The 22,782-nt window shown below is 47.6% G+C and overlaps 1 protein-coding gene across 2 annotated transcripts in view; it reads right to left on the bottom strand.

Annotated features, from left to right (window-relative positions):
• TACC1 (transforming acidic coiled-coil containing protein 1) overlaps positions 1-22,374 on the bottom strand; it is a 96,991-nt gene extending 74,617 nt beyond the window's left edge. Inside the window, exon 1 of one of the 2 annotated variants that reach the window (XM_081084774.1) lies at positions 22,297-22,374. Coding sequence is in view for 1 of the 2 variants with exons in the window: in XM_081084775.1 (XP_080940901.1) it covers positions 515-591 (77 nt within the window). In the remaining variant the exon portion in view is untranslated. Of the gene's footprint in view, positions 1-514; positions 633-22,296 lie in introns of those variants that run through there. The other variant, XM_081084775.1, reaches the window with a different exon arrangement.
• Between the last annotated feature and the right edge of the window lie 408 nt (positions 22,375-22,782).

Here is a 22,782-nt window from a genome sequence, read left to right as displayed (position 1 = left end):
ATCACCACGAAGCCCTCGGAACAAACAAGCAGAGAGGGAGCCCTTGTAAGCAGCTACACTGCCTCCAAACCCCTGGACCCCAAACCCCTGGGCCCCCCGAAGGCCAGGACGAGCTGGTATCTTGGAGACTCGATTCCCATGCTCATCTCCCCATTTCCCTACAAGCAGCTCTGACGCCCGAACGTCTCGGAGCTCTTTAGAACACGTGTGTTTTCCTGCTGCCCCGAGGCTGGAACACTCGAGGTCCTCTTCTCGCACCCGCGCAGCGAGAAGGGGAGCAGGACAGCAGCCCCGCTTGGGCGCGCTGTAGTCGCGGTGGGGTCCGGGCCGGGCGCGCCACCAGAAGGGCTCGGGGCGGGATGTCCCACCAGGCCGACCCCAGAGTCCCTGCGCCCCCGCGGGCGCGAGCGGGAGCCCCACCATCCCAGCCCTAGAGAGATGGGCGCCGGATTTCCACTCCCGGCCAGCACGCACACCCCCGATCGGCGGCCCCGGGGAGGCCTCCGGGACTCACGCGGTCTCTCTGGGTCGCGGGGGCCTCTCTCCGGCCAGCTCCCGGCCCTTCGGGGTTAGAGAGTGGGAGCCTCCCATTGCTCGGAGCTCGCGCCTTCGCTGCGCCCTCCCGTCCTCCGCAGCGCGCCGGTCGGACCCGGACCCTGGGCGGGGAGGAGGCGGCGGGCGGGGAGGAAGGGTGGGGCCGAGGGTTGGGCGGGGATGGCGGGGAGCCCTGGTTCAAGGTCCCGGCCCGGGGAAAGCCGGCGAAAGGACGGCTGGAGACGCGGCCAACTTCTCGGCCAATTGCAGAGCTCAGCCGGCGCCACCGCCCGGGCACCGGCCGACACTCCGCAGGGAGATGCTGATGCCCAGGTCACGCCGGGTCCGGGGCCGGGCGCCGCACCTCCCAGCCAGGGAGCCCCAAGGCGGCGGCGGGCAGCAGGTGGAGAGGACGGGGGACTTGGGCGCGCCTTCGGAGCCCGACGGGCTGGGGAACGCCTCTCTCTGCCCTCCCAGCCCAGGGCGGTGGCGGCGCCTGGGAGCCCCCCGCCCCCTCCCCGCGAAGCAGCTCCGCAGAGAAGCACCAGTAGCGGGCGGTGTGCGCCCAGCGGGAGACTTGCTGCCTTCTGAGCCCCGGCTTCTCCCGCACGGGGGCAGGAGTGGGCCTGGGCTGAGTTCTACAGAAAACTGGGTTGATCCTGGTTCTACCCCAGATTAGCTGGGTGAATTGGGACAAGCGTCTTCACCCCTCCAGATTATTTCTTCACTAGAGGCCCGGTGCACGAAATTCATACATGGGGGTTGTTTGTCCCTCAGCCAAGCCTGCACTCTCTCCAATCTGGGACCCCTTGAGGGATGTCTGACAGCCCGGGATCGGGCCTACAGTAAGACATCCCTCTCACAATCCAGGACTGCTGGCTCCCAACCACTCACCTGCCTGCCTCCTGATTGCCCCTAACCACTCCCCTGCCAGCCTGATCGATGCCTAACTGGTCCCCTACCGGCCCGATTGCCACTAACTGCCCTCCCCTGCTGGCCCGGTCACCCCTAACTGCCCTGTTGCCAGCCTGGTCGCCCCTAACTGCCCAACTGCCCTCCCCTGCCAGCCTGGTTGCCCCTAACTGCTCTCTCCTGCTGGCCTAGTCCCCCCAGGTGTCCTCCCCTGCAGGCTTGGTCCCCCCCCCCCCCCCGCCAACTTCCCTCCCCTGATGGCCTGATCATCCACAACTGCCCTCCCCTGCCGGCCATCTTGTGTTCACATGGGGGTGGCCATCTTGTGTATTAGAGTGATGGTCAATTTGCATATTACTCTTTTATTAGATAGGATTTGTAAAGCAAGGGAGCACATTTATTTTTACTTCTAATGTCCTTTCTGGGTTTGACAACCAATGAATGGATGCTCTTCCAAACTTGGGGAGAGGGGGGAGGGATGGGAGATGGGGGGGGGGGGGAAATGCCCGCTATCCCTCCCATTGCACCTAATAACTCCCTTTCAGAATATTTTATGCTCTGTCTCATCCATTCCTGCCTCCCACCTCCCTCCTCTCCAGCCATCTGTCCACCCATGTTTAGGTTTTTAGGGTGTTTCTTTTGAGGGAGAGGGTTTTATAAAGATTGGAATGTCATTTTTCACTAACACCTACCTATTTACCCTTCCAGATCTAAAACAAAGCCCCTTTCTATAACACCGTCCTGAATCTTGATATTACATTTTTTTTTTTTGTTATTACTGTCTCCTTCGCTGGGATGTAAACCTCGTAAAGACAGGAAATTTATGTTGTTTTCACTGTTCCTGAGTGGCGCTCACCTGTTGTGTTGATAAATGTAGTCATTCTACAAGCCTGTTACCACCTTCTTCCCTGTGTTCCCATAACACTTGTTAATTTCTCTAACATAGCATTTACCAATCTTATTTTGTAATTATCTCTTCACTCCTTAGTCTTTCCACTAGAATCTGAGTTCTTTAATGGCAAGTACGCTTTCGTATCTCTGTATCCAAGCTCAATGCCTGGCACAGTGCCTGTACCCTGGCTGGTATACAATGTTTGCTGAATGAATGAACGAGCCTGTGGGTGACACACAGAATGGTGTTCAACATTAACTGTCATTCTTGATTGGAAGTGCTAAGAGAATAAAGATGTATGTGGCTACATTTTAATGTCTCCAGAAAAGATCAGAAAACTCAGAAACTTATATTTACAACATAGTTCTCCTTTTTTATGTTTAATGTTGACTTCCTGTTTATACATTATGTTCACTCTGTTATAGCCAGAGGGTTCCTCGAGTTCAGGGTGTTGCCACATTGTAGACATACACATCAGAGTATTTGGGGGGTAGGAAAATACACATCTCTCTATATAAAAGCCTAAGCTACCAGAACGCCGGAACAACTGGAACGACCAGTCACTATGATGTGCACTGACCACCAGGGGGAAGATGCTCAATGCAGGAGCTGTCCCCTGGTGGTCACTGCGCTCCTACAGCCAACCTCCTGGGCTGGCCAACCTCCCCTGGTCCCTCTGCAGCCAGTAGCTGGCAGGAAGGGCCCAGCCAGCAGCTGGCGGCCAGCAGGAAGGCCCCAATCAGCCCTGATCTCTGGCCAGGCCTAGGGACTCCACCCGTGCACGAATTTTGTGCACCGGGCCTCTAGTTAATTCATAAAAGTGTAATGAGACTGAATTGAGGTCTTATGGGAAGGATTTCAAGTAGCTGAAGAAAAGTTAACTCTTGGCAGATAAATTTTTTAAAATTTTTAAATTTTTAAAATTCTTCACACATCCTACTGGGAATACTTTGGCAATGTGATTGAAGGGTCAATGATATCACAAACATGACCCTGTCAAAGCCATGGTCCTCTTCAGAGGAACACTTAGCCTCTCCTAGTGAGAAAGGTCTTTATCCCCAGTGGGTCATTCCAAGGGAAACGGGAAGGGGAGTGGCCTGAGAAGAGGGAGAGGATGGGAAAGTTGTTCTTCTACTGGGTGGACAAGACAGGCTGTTGGGAAGAGGTTTATTACTGTGAGTGCAGAAAGGCTCAGGGTGGTTTAAAAGAAAAGGGAAAAAATGAAACCCATGCCCTATTGTGGTGCAGAGAAACTGAGATAAAGATGGGGGAAAGGAGTCTATAAAATAACATGAAAGGCAGTCTATAGGGGACCCAAATGCATCTCTGCAGAGATGCTTGTGTTGACTGATTTGCTGCCCTGGCTGGTATAGAGACATGGGCCATCGGGGCTTTAGACCCAGGGATGTGAAGCCAGTGAAGAAGATGAGATCCTTTGCCCTTCGAACATATGAGGACGCAGAAGGCACTGGCTATGAGCCAGGAGAATGGCTTCATCAGAATGCAACCAGGCTGGTGCCCTGATGTGAAAGTCCAGGCTCCAAAATTGAGAGAAATAAATTCTGTGGTGTTTTTTGTTGTTGTTTGTTATTATTGTTTTTTAATAAGCTATCCAGTTTGTGGCTAAATGGACTGAGATAGGAGGTGAGCCCATTGGGGGCTCTTTCTTTTCCCTGCTGGCTGGAATGCTGATGGGATAGCTGAATTCACGCAGCCATGCTTAATCCTGAGGTTGAAGGAGCCTGAATCCATTACACCCTGGAACCTCTGAGCCTGTCCTGGATTGCTTACCACAGATTTCCTTTATGTAAGAAAAAAAATGAATAACACATTGGTTAGCCACTAATATTTTGAATTTCTGTGAGACTCAGATAATGCAAACCCTAATCAACTTTCTGGCCATTACACTGGGGAGAAAAAGAGTCCCATTATCTCGTAGTCAAACTACATGTACCTGGAAGAACTGTATTACTTAGAGGCTTGCCAGCAATCACTCCATCCTACTCTACAGATAAAGAGTGCTATTAAATGAGCCCTAACCCTAATACAGGTTACCTCACTTTATTGCACTTCGTTTTATTGTACTTGCCAGAGATTGCATTTTTTACAAATTGAAGGTTTGTGGCAACTGCGAGTTGCACAAGTCGATTGGCACCATTTTTTCAACAGTGTTTTCTCATTTTATGGCTCCGTGTCACATTTTGGTAATTATTGCAATATTCCAAAGTTTTTTCGTTATTATTATACCTATTTGTTATGGCAGTTTGCCATCAGTGGTTGTGGTTGTTTTGGGACACCAGGAATCATGCCCATATATGTGGCAAACTTACTTGATAAGTATTGTGAGTGTTCTGACTGCCCCGATGACCAGTCATTCCTCCATCTCTCTCCCTCTCTTCATGCCTCCCTATTCCCCGAGACACAATAATATTGAAATTAGGCCAATTAATAACCCTACAATGGCCTCTCAGTGTTCAAGAGAAAGGAAGAGTCACACGTTTCTCATTTTAAATCAAAGCTAGAAATGATTAATTTTAGTGAGGAAGGCATGTCCAAAGCTGTGATAGACCAAAAGCTAGGCCTCTTGTGCTAAGCAGTTAGCCAAGCGGTGAAGGCAAAGGCAAGCTATTTCTGTTTACAACACGGTGTACTGAATCTTTTAAGCAGATGCTATGGATAAATAGCTTGTGAAAGGAAAGTTCAATTGATGCAGCAAACTTCATTGTTCTCTGATTTTAAGCAATTTCTACAGCCACCCCAACCTTCTGCAACCACTACCCTGAGCAGTCAGCAGCCATCAAGGCAAGACCCTCCCCACCAGCAAAAAGATTATGACTTGCTCAAGGCTCAGATATGGTTAGCATTGTTTTAGTAATAAAATGTTCTTAAATCAAGACATGTACATTGTTTTTCAGAGATAACTCGATTGCCCACTTAATAGACTGCATACAGTCTAGTACAGCCGTGGGCAAACTACGCCCGCGGGCTGAATCCAGCCCGTTTGAAATGAATAAAACTAAAAAAAAAAAAGACTGTACCCTTTTATGTAATGATGTTTACTTTGAATTTATATTAGTTCACACAAACACTCCATCCATGCTTTTGTTCCGGCCCTCCGGTCCAGTTTAAGAACCCATTGTGGCCCTCGAGTCAAAAAGTTTGCCCACCCCTGGTCTAGTATAAGCATAACTTTTATATGCACTGGGAAACAAAGCATCGTGACTTGCTTTATTGTGATATTCACTTTACTGTGGTGGTCTGGAACTGAACCCACATTATATCTGAGGTGTGCCTGTACTTCCTGAAGTTTAGCTCTGTCTGAATCTGCCCGTAAAGTCTCCCTCCTCCCCCACGTCCCCCAGCCATCATTGCTAAGCAAAATAATGCCCTATTCCAAATAAACTTCCTCCATCTCACATCGTTGTTTTGGCACTGCCTAACCATAAGGAACAAATCAAAACAAAGAGACTGAGTCCTAGAACAAAGCCGGAAAAGCCTTTAGGTGCCATCGAGTCCCACCTTCTTATATTTATATAACTGAACCAAGGCCAGGATGCTAGGGACTTGCCCAAGGTTACAGAAACGGAGCCAGAGCGGGAACCAGGCCTCAGATTCGCCCCACCCCCACCCAGTCCTTTGTTCTTTCCTGGATCCTGATTTCCTTCAATCACACGTAACCCAAACAGAAAGATTACATGTCTGTTATTTTGATTAGAAAATTTTAAAAAATTACTTTAAAAACCATCTCAGTTATACTCCGCGTCAAAGGGAGAAATGCCCTTTGGTGCTTTGTCTTTGAATTTATTCTCAGTTTACTCTGAAAAGTGAACACGCCCACAACCCAGGTCAGGACCTTTTCTCTGGCCTTGAAACCCTCCGGACTGAAAAAAATTAAGTCAGATGAAAGTCACATGCTTACTTACAGGGTAGGTATTCGGTGCAAGTTCCCAGCCAAATGCCTTTTGCCTAAGGCTAATTCTCAGAAATTCCTCTATAATTCCACCAGCCACTCTGTGTGTGACTGTTCTCTAATACTTTGTGCCAGCAAAATGGAATTCTGGCAAAAAAAAAAAAAAAAGTCTTTGTTCCCTGTTTCAAGGTGATGCATCTGTCACCTCTAATAAGTTGGCAGTTTCCAGAAGAGAGCTCGGGCTTCTGACCTGTGACCCTCCTCTTCTACTGTGGAAACAGCCGCCAAGTTCACAGTTTCAATCTGTATTCTCAGGGAGTGGAATGCAAGCACTTTAAAAAAAACCAAAAACTTCTTTCCTTTTTCATTTCACTTACTTGTCATTTATATTCCTACATAATGGTTCGTGGGCAGTATGCTCTCTGTGTGCTTTTTATTGATTTTCTTTTTATTTTTTTTTTATTTTTTTTTTTTAAATATATTTTATTGATTTTTTACAGAGAGGAAGGGAGAGAGATAGAGAGTTAGAAACATCGATGAGAGAGAAACATCGATCAGCTGCCTCCTGCACATGGGGATGTGCCCGCAGCCCAGGTACATGCCCTTGACCGGAATCGAACCTGGGACCTCTCAGTCCGCAAGCCGACGCTCTATCCACTGAGCCAAACCGGTTTCGGCTGATTTTCTTTTTAAAGCAGGCTATTTTTTTCTGCCCTGGTGTTGTTTTCAGAGAGAGAACCTGCCTATAATTCCAGCATCCTGGACTCAGTGACCACAAGTGTCATCTTAGAATATTCACTCTTGTTACTTGTTTGGGTCTCGTGCAACTTTGGAATAGTGGCCTGGAGCAGCCTTTGGATATTTAAACGTGGAGGCCAACCTCACTGACTGGTCTTGGGGGTGGAGGGTAAGGAGAGTTCACCCGCCAATTCTTTATTTCCACTCTCTCACCCAGCAGGTTCCCGCTTTAGCCATTCAAAGGAGAAATGACAAAGCAGACAAGAAAACCAGAAGGCTGGCAAGAGGCCTGGTGGCCTGGGTTCCAGGCAGTGCTTTAATTTGTGAATCTCTGAAATTGAAATCATTATGCCAGGTTCATTGTATAAAAATAGTGCGAATATTAAAAAAAAAAATCTACTGTTCTGTAGCCGGGCAAAACAAACAGAGTCTGTGGAGTCTGAGTGTGCTACGAAGAAAGGAGAAGCAAATATTTAAAGGGAACCTCTAAAGAGAGACAAAGTAAATACACAAATGTCCTCAGGCTTAGAAGTGAAGACTGCCCTAAGAGGTCATGTGAAGACCTGAATTATTTATCTGAGAGCATTTGTGAGCCAGACAGAGCTGTCAAGTTACAGGAATAAACAGGCTTCTAACCTTAAGCAGGTTAAACAAAAGGAAGAGTAAGCACAGGCAGAAGAGAACAGAACCACTCTTTCTTCAGGAAGTCTGCACGCTCTGCACCTCCCTGCAGAGAAAGACCAGAACTGCATCGGAAAACTCTGCACCTGCGGATGAAAACCCCAGGGCACCCATGGGCATGGGAGTCAGGGTGGAGAAAATGAAACTATCAGACCTTGCTAGCTGTGATATATGCATAGCTCAGTAGGGAGCACTGCTGTTTTGCTTTTTCCACGTTCCAAGGAGGGGTCATGTCCAATCAGGACTTGGTTTCTGTATAGTCTTAGCTTTGAATTTTTCAACTTTCAACTCGCAAGCTTCTTGTCTATGCTCAAATCTGTGGTCCACATTGCTATGGATACTATAACCATTTTCTTGAGCATCTAGGATCTAAAAAGGTGTGGACAGCGGAAGTGAGAACTATAGACTCCAACTTTTGGTCCCCAGGAATCACCACGAAGAGTCCCAGAAAGAAAGGAGGAGCTCTGACCTACTTGTAGGACAGGACAGGGCATAAATGGTCAGTGCAGGAAGGAAAGCAGGGGCGTGAGCAAGATACAATGAACATGAGAAACAGAATACCTGGGTTGCCTGGACCAAGGCAGGCCGAAGGACAGTCCTGGGGCCCAAGAGCTGAAAGGGGCCAATGGGATCATCTGATTCCAAATCCCACCCGATGCAGGAATCCTTTACTCGGGATTCCTGACCAATGGTCAGCCAACCTCTGTTTGGAACGTTCAAAGATATTTCTGGTGACACAGAGCTGCAGCACTCAGATCCCGCTCCAAGAGAGGCCTTAACAACCCAGCATCAAGGAATGTGGTGATCTGATCATCTCCAGCTGTCAGTGCCTTCAGGGTCTGCCTCTGCTTTTGAGCTTAGATCAGTCTTCTCTGGCAATCCCCAGCCAATGGCTGAGCAAGGTGGTAGTATAAAGGCCTGACCATTTTTGCCCAACATGGGATCCCTCTAAGCCAGTGGTTCTCAACCTTCCTAATGCCGTGACCCTTTAATACAGTTCCTCATGTTGTGGTGAACCCCAATTTCATTGTTACAAATTGAACATAATTAAAGCATAGTGATCAATCACAAAAACAATATGTAATTATATGTGTGTTTTCCGATGGTCTTAGGCGACCCCGGTGAAAGGGTCGTTCGACCCCCAAAGGGGTCGCGACCCACAGGTTGAGAACCGCTGCTCTAAACTGTCAGTCTTTGCTTTGGAGCTCCGCATTGATCAGCCAGCGACTTAGTCCCGCCTACATCACAGAGTGATGGCTCTCCTGCCCAATCGTACTTTTTTGCTCCTTTTTCCTTCCCAGGTGTTATTTCTCCACAAACCTTAATATGTGAAGCACAGCGGTTATTTTTAGGGTGTGAAACTATTCTATATGATACCATAATGGTGGGAACATGATACTACCCATTTGTCAAAACCCATAGAATTTTATAGTACAAAGAGGGAACCTAATATGTGCAAATTAAAGAAAAACAATTGAGGAGACCAGGAGATCCCAGGATCGAATGCACACCATGGCAAAACAATCTAACTGTATTACAAATGTATAAAGCAACTTCACTGAAGGGGCTGGAGAGGAAAAGGTGCTGACCTAACTAACTCTGGAAATATGTGGCATCTGTAAGACTAAAAGCAAAAGAAATTGAACATATAAACACTGTAATCTAGTGGATAAAGTTGTTTTCCAGGGGAGTACGTGTTAGCAATTCTACACTTGATCTTAGCCAAAAGGCCGAGAAGCGATGTGTTAGCAATTCTAATACCACTAGACTAGCATACTGCAATTGAACAATGAAGTAAACGGATGGCAGATGGTGGGAGCCAGATTTCTCACTGTTGGAGTGGGAACTTATAGATAAGCAAAGAGAGGTCTAGAAAGATGTGGTAATGGATTAGAGTGGGAAACATTAGTATCAGTTCATGTTTTGCTTAATAGAGAGTCAGATGGCTGCATATAGAAATAGTTATAAATGTGTGTATATGCACAGGTTAGTATGCACACATGTATCTTTTTGCTCTATTAACTAAAAGGGACTAGACGCAACAGCACCGCAATAGCAACAAGCATACCTGGCACCCAGATCTTGGTGTTTAATACTGTTCTCTAATAAAAGAAGCCAAGGCTGCTTGGAGAAATGGCTGATTCTAGTACCGGGGCAGGAACCATACAAGATGAGCCCTGATCATCTTACAGAGATAGACAGTAAAGATAGTGCTCAAAGCCAACCAAACAAGAAAGCGTCAAAACCCACGTTGATCGGGGTACAACAAAGGGACACAGAAGTCAATTAAAAGAGTTCCTAATGGCCAAAGTTGAGACAAATTGAGCAGTAAAATTAATAAATTAGTATTGGATTACAAACTTAATGTATAAAATAAATATGCACGAGTCTCTACGAATATAAATAATGATTTAACAACTATATAAATCAAGAGATGAGACAAATATTCCATGAAGAAGAATCCCAAGTAATTTATATAGATACTCCACCCGCAATGAGGCAATGCTTAACTTCCACTCCGTTGGCATGAACTGTGCATAGTAACTTCCTTCGAAAAGTGCACATGGGAAAGGAGAGAAGACTTTACATAGAGAAATCTGACAAACACTGCTTCAGCCAGGTAATCAAGATTAACACCAACAATGATAAGTCATGTTGATAGTACGTACCTGTGATGGGACACAATGAAATGGCACGTGGCTTCTGTGACATTCCCAGGAATGCACAACCCCAGCGAAACAATGAGAAAAACATAAGACAAATCCCAATTGAGAGACGTCAAACAAAATACTGGATTAGCAGTCCTTAAAGAGTTCAAGGTCATTAAAAAAAAAAAGTCTGCCCTGACTGGTTTGGTTCAGTGGATAGAGCATTGGCCTGTGGACGGAAGGGTCCCAGGTTTGATTCTGGTCACGGGCACCAAAAATAAAAAAAAATAAATAAAAAATCCTGGGAAGCTGTCAAACCAAGGTAATCTGAAGAGTCAAGGCTGTAGATTTTTCTTTCTCTTACAAACAAAGCCACATGTATCCGTCAGAACCCTGGCAGATAACACTCTCCAATTTGAGAGTTTCATAAAGGGACTGTTTCAAAGGCCTGAGTCAGTGGTTCTCAACCTGTGGGTCGCGACCCCTTTGGTGGTCAAACGACCCTTTCACAGGGGTCGCCTAAGACCATCCTGCATATCAGATATTTACATTATGATTCATAACAGTAGCAACATTACAGTTATGAAGTTGCAACGAAAATAATTTTATGGTTGGGTCACAACGGGAGGAACTGTATTTAAAGGGCCAGAAGGTTGAGAACCACTGGCCTGAGTAGAATGTGAGTGACCTCAAGAGATAGCCATTTCCCAGGGATGTAGAGTGGGGGAGACTCTGCTCCTCCCTAGGCCTGAAGGGACAGAGCCATGTGGAGAGGGCTGTCTGAGAGGAGTTGTGGTCTTCAGTCAGAGGACACATCCCCCCCCCCCCCCCCCCCCCCCCCCCCCGCCAGCGCCCGCCCCGCCGCCACCGCCCCCCACCCCCAACTCAGCAGGAAAGGAGAAAGGGCAATAAATAGCTCTGAATCACACTCTTTCCTCCCTCTGATTTCCAACCGAGGCCTCCTTTGGCAGAACCTAACTTAAAGTCAAATGCAAGGGAGATCAACCTCCTGGACACAGAGGAGACTGGAGAAGGCTGGAGAGTGGGTTTACAAGGGTAAATGAAAATATCCAGCACCCATATAGTTTTAATCACTTTTCAAGAGCATCCACACAACAGATTGGTTTTATGAGATAAAGGGCCCCCTGGACCCTAGTTCTGTGACCTTGGGGAAGTGACTACTATAAGCCTCATTCTCCTCATCTGTAAAATGAAGGGTTTAGACTAGAAAGTCTCTGAGATCCCTTTCCGCCCTGATGCCCATGATTCTGGAAGCAAACTAAATGCCTCACCAGGCTACAGCTGATACGTGCCTAGAGCCCTGACAGCTGTTTATTTTCTAAAGTATATGCAGGCCTCTTTTTTCCATGACGTATCTCTGCATCTGTGCAAGGCTGTGCAGTGCATGTTGGTTACTGAGCCACTCCAAAGAAAGGAGCAGGCTTTGCTCACTCACATATGCAGACATGTCACAGGCCTGCTGCGAGAGGAAACCGGAGACGGAGAAACCAGACTAGGCTCTGGACAACCAACTGCAAGAGGCAAGGAGGCAGGCAGAAGAGCAAGCCACTCACCAGCGGCCGGGCCAGCAGTCAGGGGGCATGCCTGTTGTTCCTGAAGAACACTTGAGGGGGCCTCCGCAGCTGGCAGCAGCTGCTGCAGCCCTCGGGTTGGCCCGGCAACTCGACTGGCAGGCCCAGCAAAGGGTCGGCTGCCAGCAACCATGCAGATGGTAATAATTAGCCAGAAAGTCAAACTATGGAAAGTTCCAAGCGTCCAAGAGAGCCTCACATTGAACAATGAACATGTATACAAGCCTTCCCCGGCTGCCTTGGGACATTTTGTTCTGTTTTGTGTCTGCCTTCTCAGCTACTGTCTGCTTCAGTCTCTTCAAACCTCCTGTTTTGAAAATAGAGGGTGAGGCTAAGGAAGGGAATATTCCTATTACCTCTTCAGGAATGAAAATGCAGAAGGTGTAAGCCCACCACTCCCAACCCCCCATATCTTGGGTGGCCTGGGATATACAACAGATTTCCTCCCTTTCCCTAACTCCACCCCTAATCATTAAGCTAAGACTCTCCATAACTACTGATGGGCCCCACATGAGTGCTGGTTCATAGTGTGATTGGGGTGTCTAGAAGGACCCATATTCCAAAATCCTTAAAAACCCTCCCCAAAACATTGGATAGATATAGCAAGAAAATGAAACCAGACCACCTTCTTACACTAATACAAGAATAAATTCAAAATGGATTAAAGACTTAAATGTAAGACTTGAAACCATAAAACTCCTAAAAGAAAACATAGGTAGTAAAATCTCTGACATTTCTCTTAGCAGTATTTTTCTGATATATCTCCTTGGGCAAGGGAAACAAAAGAAAAAATAAACAAATGGGACTATATCAAACTAAAAAGTTTTTGCATAGCAAAGGAAACCATCAACAAAATGAAAGACAACCTACTGAATAGGAGAAGATATTTGCCAATGATATATCTTATAAGGGGTAAATATCCAAAATTATAAAGAACTAATAAAATTCAACATAAAAACAAAAAACAAAAAATCCAATTAAAAAATGGGCTGAGGATCTGAAAAGACACTTCTCTAAAGAGGACATACAAATGCCAATAGACATATGAAAAAATGTTCAATATCACTAATCACCAGAGAAATGCAAATTAAAACCACAATGAGATATCACCTCACACCTGTAAGAATGGGACTATCAATAAATCAACAAACAACAAGTGTTGGCAAGGATGTGGAGAAAAGGGAACCCTAGTGCACTGTTGGTAGGAATGCAGATTGGTATAGTCGCTGTGGAAAACAGTATGGAGTTACCTCAAAAAATTAAAAATGGAACTGCCTTATGGCCCAGTGATTCAACTTTTGGGTCTTTATCCAAAAAAAATCCAAAATACTAATTTCAAAGAATATATGCACCCCTGTCCATTACAGCAGTATTTACAATAGCCAACATGTGGAAGCAATGAAGTACTTGTCATATACAAGTAAATAAAGAAGTTGTGGTACATATATACAATGGAATATTACTCAACCATAAAAATAGAGTGAAATCTTTTCATTTGTGACAGCATGTACTTGTATGAACTAGAGAGGGCATTATGCTAAGTGAAATAAATCAGTTAGAAAAAAGATAAGTACCATATGTTCTCACATATTTGTGGAATATAAAGAAAAAATAAACAAACAAAATAGAAGTAGACTCACAGATACAGAGAACAGACTGATGGTTGCCAGAGGGGTGGGTGTTTGGGAGGCTGGTGAAGAAAGTGAAGGGATTGAGAAGTACAGATTGGTAGTTACAGAATAGTCATGGGGATGTGAAGTACAGCATAGGAAATATAGTCAATAATCCTATCTAATAAAAGAGAAACATGGTAATTAGCCGTAACTTCGCTACCCTTCCCATTGGCTAATCAGGGAGATATGCAAATTAACTGCCAACCAAGATGGCGGCCGGCAGCCAGGCAGCTGAAGCGAACATGAACATGAGGCTTGCTTACTCCAGTGATGGAGGAAGTCAACGTTCCCCACCTGCCGCAGCTCAGCTCTGAGCTCGGATGAAACAATGTTGCAATTATAGAACCTAAACAAACCCCAGAAACCTGCTTTCAGCCAGCGTGGCATCAGAGCTTAGAGCGGCCAGTGATGGCATCAGAGTTTCAATTATAGAATCTAAACAAACCCAGGTACCTGCTTTCAGCTGGCAATGGCCTCAGAGCTGGAGCCTGCTCTCAGCTCCAGTGACAGCTATAGAAGGCAAATTAATCCCAGAATAAAAAAAAGAAAGAAAGAAAAAAGGAGAGGCTGGGAGCTTCAGTCGCCCACCAGCCTGAAAACAGCCCTCAGCCCCTCACCCAGACTGGCCAGGCACCCCAGTGGGGACCCCCACCCTGAAGGGGGTGTAACCAGCTGCAAACAGCCATCATCCCCTCATCCAGGCTGGCCAGGCACCCAAGCAGGACCCCCACCCTGAAGGGGGTGTGACCAGCTGCAAACAGCCATCATCCCCTCATCCAGGCTGGCCAGGCACCCAAGCGGGACCCCCACCCTGAAGGGGGTGTGACCAGCTGCAAACAGCAATCATCCCCTCATCCAGGCTGGCCAGGCACCTAAGCAGGACCCCCACCCTGATCCGGGACACCCTTCAGGGCAAACCAGCTGGCCCCCACCCGTGCACCAGGCCTCTATCCTATATAGTAAACGGGTAATATGCAAACTGACCCTAACAGCAGAAGGACTGGGAATGACTGATCACTATGACACACACTGACCACCAGGGGGCAGACACTCAATGCAGAAGCTGCTCTCTGGTGGTCAGGGTGCTCTCACATGGGAGGAGCTCTGCTCAGCCACAAGCCAGGCTGATGGCTTCCAGTACAGCGGTGGTGGTGGGAGCCTCTCCTGCCTCCTCAGCAGCACTAAGGATGTCCGACTGCAGTTTAGGCCTGCTCCCCGCTGGCAAGTGGACATCCCCCGAGGGCTGCCGGGCTGCCAGAGGGATGTCTGATTGCCATCTTAGGCCCAATGCCCTGGGGAGCGGGCCTAAGCCAGCAGGTGGTCATCCCCTGAGGGGTCCCAGACTGTGAGAGGGCACAGGCCAGGCTGAGAGGACCCCCCCCCATCTCCCCCCCCCCCCGAGTGCACAAATTTTTGTGCACCAGGCCTCTAGTCCTATATAATAAAAGCCTAATAGGCAAATTGTCCCTTCAACTGGAAGTTCGACCCAGGAGTTCGACTGCTTGCTATGATGTGCACTGACCACCAGGGGCAGCGCAGGACATGGTGGACATTGGCAATGTGGCGCTGGCAGCAGTGGTGGCGCTGGCAGCAGTGGAGCCACTGCCAGCCTGATGGGCCCCAAAAACGAGACCATGGCGAGATGGTGGAGCAGGTGAGCGGGTGGCGCCAGGCCAAGGTGGATGTGAGCAGGGCCCAATTGCCCCACCAATCACCCCACAGACGGTGACCAGTGGCGGTGGGGGGAGGGGGGCTCATGCTCGGTGGCAAGGCCACCACCTGGCTCCCAGGCGCCAAGGGAGTCAGGCGGGGCCCCGATGACTCAAGTGGGGGGGGGGCGTGCATGGGGGCCTGGGGGCTCAGGTGCTGCCCAGGGCCCAGAGGTCAATTGGGACCTCCCTTCCATGCTAGACGCTCACGCTTTGATCGCCGGCTAGACCTAGGGACCACACCGGTGCACGAATTTCGCTATGACACTCACTGACCACCAGGGGGCAGTCAACTTGGACAGCCAAAAAGAGAAACAGGCGATTGAGTCTATAAAAGATCACAAGCAGGTGGGGCTGAACTGCAGTTCGCACTGGGAGGCCGGGCCATTGGCCCAAATTCCGCTGCTCCCCAGGCATTGCTCCAGAGCATGGTGCCCCCCTCACCCCCATAAACCCCTCCAACCGTGTCCTCCCTGCGCAGCAGGGACAGAGGGACGGAGGGAGGGAAAGAAGAGACCAGGAACTCTGTCCCTAGCACCCACCTCCTCCTATTAGACCAGAGCCACCCCAGGACTTGCAGGATGGCGTTCGAAGTGGGCGGCCTCGCTGCACAGCTACCGCGATTCCCCAGTCTGCCCCAGGTTCCCCTCGGGCACTCACCCCACTTCTCCTAGCCTCAGTCTCTGCTGTAGGGACCCCCTTCTCCATAGCTGGGTGTGGCAGACCACGAGATGCTAGGGTCGGCGGTTGAAGATGGGGTCAAACACTCAGCTGGCCGGGATGAACAGAGCAGCTCCTCCCCGGCTGCCTGCCACTTGGCCCACTACTACATCCCTGGGGGGATTTGGATGCTGGTTTCAGCCCACAGAGGGACCCCACTGGTGCACGAATCCGTGCACTGGGCCTCTAGTGTTATAATAACTATGTATGGTGCAGTTGGGCACTGGAAATATCAAGGGGAGCACTTTGTAAAGAATATGATTGTCTAACCACTATGCAGTACACCTGAAACTAATAAAAAATAATATTGACTATAAACTTTAATAGAAAAATAAACTTTAGGTAAAAAGAACAAACAAAACATCCCCAAACTGCTGATTCCTAAATTCTATTGTCATCTTGCTTCCAGAAAGAAAAATTGAATCCTGTTGTAAACACACCCACACTTGGGACATGAGTGCTTGTTGAGTGAATTAGGGTCCTAAAGGCCTTACTGCATACAGCTGAGGAAGGAAGGGGAGTCTAGATGTGAGAGGCTGAGAAGTGGAAGGAAAAGGGCCACTGGAAACAGAAGGGGACAAAGACAGTGCTCCGAGCATGAGGAAGGACATCACATACTTCAACGGCTCCTAGAGCTGTCCCAGCTGAGTTGGTGCTCTAAATGTTTTAAAATTTTAAAAAAGCAACTTCTCTATCAAGTAACAGGAAAAACTTCCAATCTGGACTGCAGGCCCTCAGCAAGGAGTTTATCTTTCTAGCTTTGGAGAGTTTAACAACTGTGGTGTGTGATGAGGGCTACCTAGGGCAGTGATGGCGAACCCATGACACGCGTGTCAGAGGTGACACGTGAACTCATTGTTTTGGTTGATTTTTCTTTGTTAAATGGCATTTAAATATATAAAATAAATATCAAAAATATAAATCTTTGTTTTACTATGGTTGAAAATATCAAAAAATTTCTAGATGTGACACGGCGCCAGAGTTAAGTCAGGGTTTTTCAAAATGCTGGCACGCTGAGCTCAAAAGGTTCGCCTTCACTGGCCTAGGGAGTCTCCTTACTCCAATATGCTTCTCTTCTTCGTGGTCATGGAGAAATCAAAGTCTCCCACTAGAGCTGTACCTGCATATCATTTCATTTATTAATTAATGGTTTGCTAAAAGTCAAGCGGAGGCTTTGGTGAACAACAAGTAGGATTAATTTTAGATATGGGCTCCTGGGAGGCCACTGCTGGGACCCTCTGTGTTGTTAGGGAGTGACCAGATCCATTAAGAAAAGGAGAGAGGCCGCCGCTGCGGAAAGCAGTATGGAGTTACCTCAAAAAATTAAAAATGGAACTGCCTTATGGCCCAGCAATTCCACTTCTGGGAATTTATCTGAAGAAACTGGAAACACTAATTCAAAAGAATATAGGCACCCCTATTTTCATTGCAGTGTTATTTGCAACAGCCAAGATTTGGCAGCAGTCCAAGTGTCCATCAGTAGGTGAGTGGATAAAAGAGCTGTGGGACATTGGAATACTACACAGCTGTGAAAAGGAAGGGAACCTCACTCTTTGCAACAGCATGGATGAACCTGGAGAGTTTTATGCTACGTGAAACAAGCCAGTCAGAGAAAGACAAGTACCATATGATTGCACTCACACGTGGAATCTAATGAACAAAATGAACTAACAAGCAAAATAGAGGCAGAGTCATAGATAGCAGGCTGAGAGCTGTGTGGGGGAGTACTCAGTGTGGCGGTTGGAGGGATTGAACAAAACAGAGAAAAACTCATGGACACAGACAACAGGGTAGTGACTGTCTGTGGAAGGAGGTGGGAGAGGCAAAGGAGGGTGTAGGGAAATAAACGGTGACGGAAGGAGACTTGATTTGGGGTGGCGAACACACAGTACAGTGTAGAGATGATATGTTAAAGAATTGTGCACCGGAAACCTGTGTAATTTTGTTAACCAGTTTCACGCCAATAAATTCAATAAAAAGGAGAAAATAAATAAGAAAGAAAAGGAGAGGGGAATCCTGGAGATGGGGGCCTCGGGGAGCTCACCAGGAAGGGTTAAGAAGACGACCTGCTTCACAGGTTCGCCCACACCTGGCTATGCTGAAGGTCTGCTTACACAGGTACAGAGGCCTCCCCTGTCACGTGCCCTTTCCACCTGCTGACCCCTGCTCTTCAAAACGGCTAAGAGTGTCACACTTAGACCAGCGGTTCTCAACCTTGGCTGCACATTAGAATCACCTGGGAATCTTTTTAAAATCCTGATTTCTGGGCCTCATCCTCCGGAAATTCTGTTTCTTTGTTATGGGGTGGGGCCACAACATTAGTGACAAAGAAACAGAATTTCCGGAGGATGAGGCCCAGAAATCAGGATTTTAAAAAGATTCCCAGGTGATTCTAACGTGCAGCCAAGGTTGAGAACCACTGACTTAGACCTTGTGCTGTAAGAGTTAGGGCCCTCTCCATCCACTTCCAAATACAGCGCCCTTCAAATAAACAGAAATGACTTCTGTTAGGGAGGGTTCAATTGACTAGAACCATCATGTGAGATTTAGGCACCCATACCCAAACCAGACCGTCCTGAGTTAAAATCCCAACGCTAGCACTTACCAGCTGTGTGTGTCTGTACATGTTCTTTCCTTCTGTTCACCCTTCTATCATCATTTGTAAACTGGGGGGTAATAATAGCTCTCACCTGGTAGGTGGTCATGAGGATTAAACAAATGCGGTAACGCACATGAAGCACTTAGCACAAGGCATGGCTCATAGTAAGTGCTCACTAAATGGCAGTTGTTAATTTACTTCTTGCCTACTTTTACTTCCCGGGAAAGGTTGGCCAGCGCATGCACTCTACTTTCAAAATCACTGCAAATTTAATCGGGACTTAAGCTATGCTCATGCATTTGTTCTTTGATAAAGCCACAGAATTCTTCTGTAAGTCACGCTTTCCTTACTGTTTTTCTTTTTTAAATCAGCTATATTTAGCTCTTAACCTTTATATCTCAGCTTGAAATCCTAAAGTCATCCTTCCAAAAATACAAGTGATTCAGCTAATGTCATTTAGTCATTGAGAAAAACAAAGCAATTTTTTTTTGAAATGACAATAGGTCTAATGGTTGATACTAATTTCCATAATGGCAAGGATAAATAAATTATATTTCATTTAATCAAAGATCCAATTTGGCGAGGCCAACCCTAACCATGTGTTGTTTCAATTCTGCCTCTTTAATCCCTGGCAGAACATCTAAGCTCTTTAACGTGGGTCCTAAATTATCTCCCAGGGACCCTGGGTCCTTCCTGGCTGGGATCCAAGCACAATCTTTTCATCCTCAGTTCGAATGATTAGGGCCCATTTTATAGTCTCTAACATCAGTTACTTCTTATGTCCAGACTGTACCCAGATACCTTACCTAAGTTAATCTCACAACCTCTTTTACACATAATAACATATTTACTGAGTGCTTACTTTGTGCCAGACACAGTCCTAAATGCTTTATGTGGACTAAGATATCATATTATCTTTGTGAAATAGGCACTGTTATTTTCATCCCTCTACATTAGGATATCATTATTTTGATAATTTCCCTAAGATGACCTAGCTAATATGTGGAGGAGCTGGGATTTGAACCTGGGAGTCTGGCTCCAGAGATGGCTCTTTCTCACTAAACCCCACAACCTCTCAGAGGAGAGGTCAAGTCTATCAGAGATGGACAAGAATCCTGAGTCCACTCTTTCACAGAGGTACCCTCCCTCCCGGGGAACTTCCTGCCCTCGCTCTGTCACTGTTCTTCTCAGCCTATTCTCAGGGGCATCCTTTGCCAAAAATATGAAAGAACTATATTCACAGTATTCCTCTTACCTCTGTCAAAGAGGGCTACAAAAATATTCAAGGCAGTTTGCTCAGACTCAGGGGCTATCGCTTCAATCCCACCTTCACCACCACTAACTGGCTGTGTGACCTGGAGCAAGTCGCTTAGTGCCTCTGCCTTTAGCTTCCTCATGAGCAGAGGGGACATCATGCTGAAGGCTGCCTTTTAGGGCTTTTGTGGGGAGGGCATGAGTTAATCTGTGTAATGTGCCCAGCACAATGGCTCAATAAGGAAGCTGTTATCATTACGGAAGATCTACACTAGCTATTACGATAATTGATCAGGCAGCTCATAACTATGAGCAGAAGTGAGGAGGGCACATTCAGAAAAAACTCAGAGAGAGGCCAGGTTGTAATCTCAGCCATCTGGGGCCCTGCCCCGTGTCTGCCCCTGCACGTGAGGACGGGCTGCCTGAGAGGGAAGCTCGCTCTCACCTCCCGAGTCTGCAGGCACATGCCTCCCCAGGGCAGGAGATGATCATTAAGTAGGAGGCAGATGGGGAGGCCCCAGTGAAAGTCTAGACAGGACAAGCTAGAATCCCTCTGAAAATCCACTCAGTCCCACAATCAGTCATTTCAGCTGAGACAAAACATTCCTTGTTCCAGGTCAGCAGTTGAAAAATTTTCAAAACTTTCTTTCAAATGGCACCCCACCATGTAAGTCAGTTAGAGAGGTAGCTGCTTTGCTGGAAGTAGGAAGAGGCGGCTCCTGGAGCACCTACAGGCTCCCGGTTGAACTCCTCCCCAAAGGGGAGCCTGTGTCCCTCCTGAAGAGCAATGTCCTTAGACAGAGGCTTAAGAAACATTTTCTAAGAGAAACAAATGTACATAAAACACAAAACCTGTCCTTAGGGAGCTTAGACTCTAGTAAGCTGTCAACTACAGTCTTGCACTGGCTGGCAACTGAACCCCAATGTCCCTGATGGAAGGTACAAACCTAGCAGGGCCCCATTGCTACATTCTGCAGACCTTGAGCCTTTCAGTTGCCAGGGATTCCTCCACATTCACATAGCACACTCTCGGGTCGCGGGGGAGGTAGGGGGGAGGAAATGTGTTTGCATTGTTCACCTGCTTCAGAAAAAATAATCTTTACAATTAACTTACCTTTCACAACACCTTGTGAGGTGGGGTTATGACTATCCCATTTTACAGATGAGGAAACTGAGGCTGAAGACATTGAACTTGTCCAAAGTCACCTAGCTAGACAATGCTGGAACCAAGATTCAAAGCCCAGTGTTCCTGGTTTCAGAGCATGGTGGCATGGACCCCGGACTGGGGCTACCTCAGTTCAGATCCCTCCTCTGCCACTTGCTAGTTGTGTGTCTTGCCTCAGTTTCCTCGTCTGTAAAGTGGGGATGATGATGATGATACCGACCACCCTTGGAATGATGCCCGGCACACAGCAAGTGCTCAGCAAGAGTTAGTGGCTGTCTTGGGATCACCAACTAATAGGTTATAACTAGATTTGTTCATTTCATTCTGCCATTTGCTAGGCTGTTACAGAACAATGCATAGCAGCAAGTGGCGAAGGAGAAAAATGTGTGGTTCAGGAAGCCAGTGCCGTGGGAGTGCCCAGAAAGGACATTTGAAATGTCTCATTTATGGCCGCTCCATCAATTTTCGAGTACTCCTCACCAGAAGCCATGCTGAGTCTTCCGAGTCAGTCTAATGTCAGCACATGTGTTGCCACAGCTAGCCTTTCAGTGACAACAGCTGGGAGCATGTCCCCAAGGAAGCCGAGGGCCACATATAGCTGTCCGGGTAGACCAGTTAGCTCTGCCGCAGACACTGCCCCTGGGCTCTGCCCATAAACGTACAGCACGGATGCTCGACGTGCCACATCTCCATGTCCCAAGGGACAAGTCAAGGGGTGTCCCCATCCATGATGGTGGGTGGGAGAGAGGGAAGGAGAGAGCAGTGGGGAGTGAGAGGAGCACACGGTCCAGGTCCTGGGAAACAGCTGGGCCCCAGTTCATCAGGGCGAAAGTGCCCTTTCCCAGCCTTCCCATTCCGGTCATTTCTCTCTGATTCTATTCAGAGCTGGAGGTATTTGTAAATGCTCCTTGGCATTCCAGGGACTCAAAAAAAAAAAAAAAAAGTAAAGTAAAAAAAGAAAAGAAGAGAAAATAAAGAAAGGAAGGAAGGAAGGAAGAAAGGAAGGAGGAAGGGAATTCCCAGAATTCTGCCATAACACTTTTCACATCAGAACCCAGACAAAACGTGTGCTTCCAGGGACCCAGGCATTAAAGTTACATTTGGAAAGAGAGTGGGAAAAGAAACGCCTGACCTTATTCTCTGAGTCCACCCACCCACGACACACACCCACCCGCGAAAACGCCCTCGCCCAAGGCTTCAAGGACAAGCGCCTCGTTTTGCGCAATAAATGTCCAAGGATCGCAAGAATGTCCAGCCCCTGGTTCCTACCTCTTCGGCCGTGGTCCCAGGGCCGTTTCTCTCTGGTTTCGCACCACCTGCTACAGATCCATCATCTCTCCTTGGGAAGCCGAGCCGCCGGTCAGGGAGGGGTTCCGCGGAAGGAAGGGGAGGGCAGGGCAGGGCTGAGATCGCGGACGTGCGGAGGGGATGGTCTCTGAACCAAGCACTTGGTTTCGGGGAAAAGGATGTTTTGTCATTTTTGGCTTGAATTTCCAGAGGCTGAACAGGAAATGTCCACTGGGGTCCCAAGAGAGAAACCGGCCGTGGTGTGCCTGCCGAGGGGGGCGAGCCCTCACCCAGGGCCCGCCTGGAATTTACAATGGAAAGCTCCGTCTGAATCCTGCTGCCTTTCCCCCCTTACTCTTCCCTCCAGCCCCTTTTTTTCCTGAGTGGAATGTCAGTTTCGTTCCTGACATGCTGGAAAAATTTTCCTCTGCCGAAGCTTGGCTCAGGAACACGCTCTCTTGTGAGAGA

The sequence above is a fragment of the Myotis nattereri genome, assembly GCF_964212035.1.
Source record: "Myotis nattereri genome assembly, chromosome: 2".
Lineage (NCBI taxonomy): Eukaryota > Metazoa > Chordata > Mammalia > Chiroptera > Vespertilionidae > Myotis > Myotis nattereri.
This window is presented reverse-complemented; position numbering and strand designations above follow the sequence as displayed.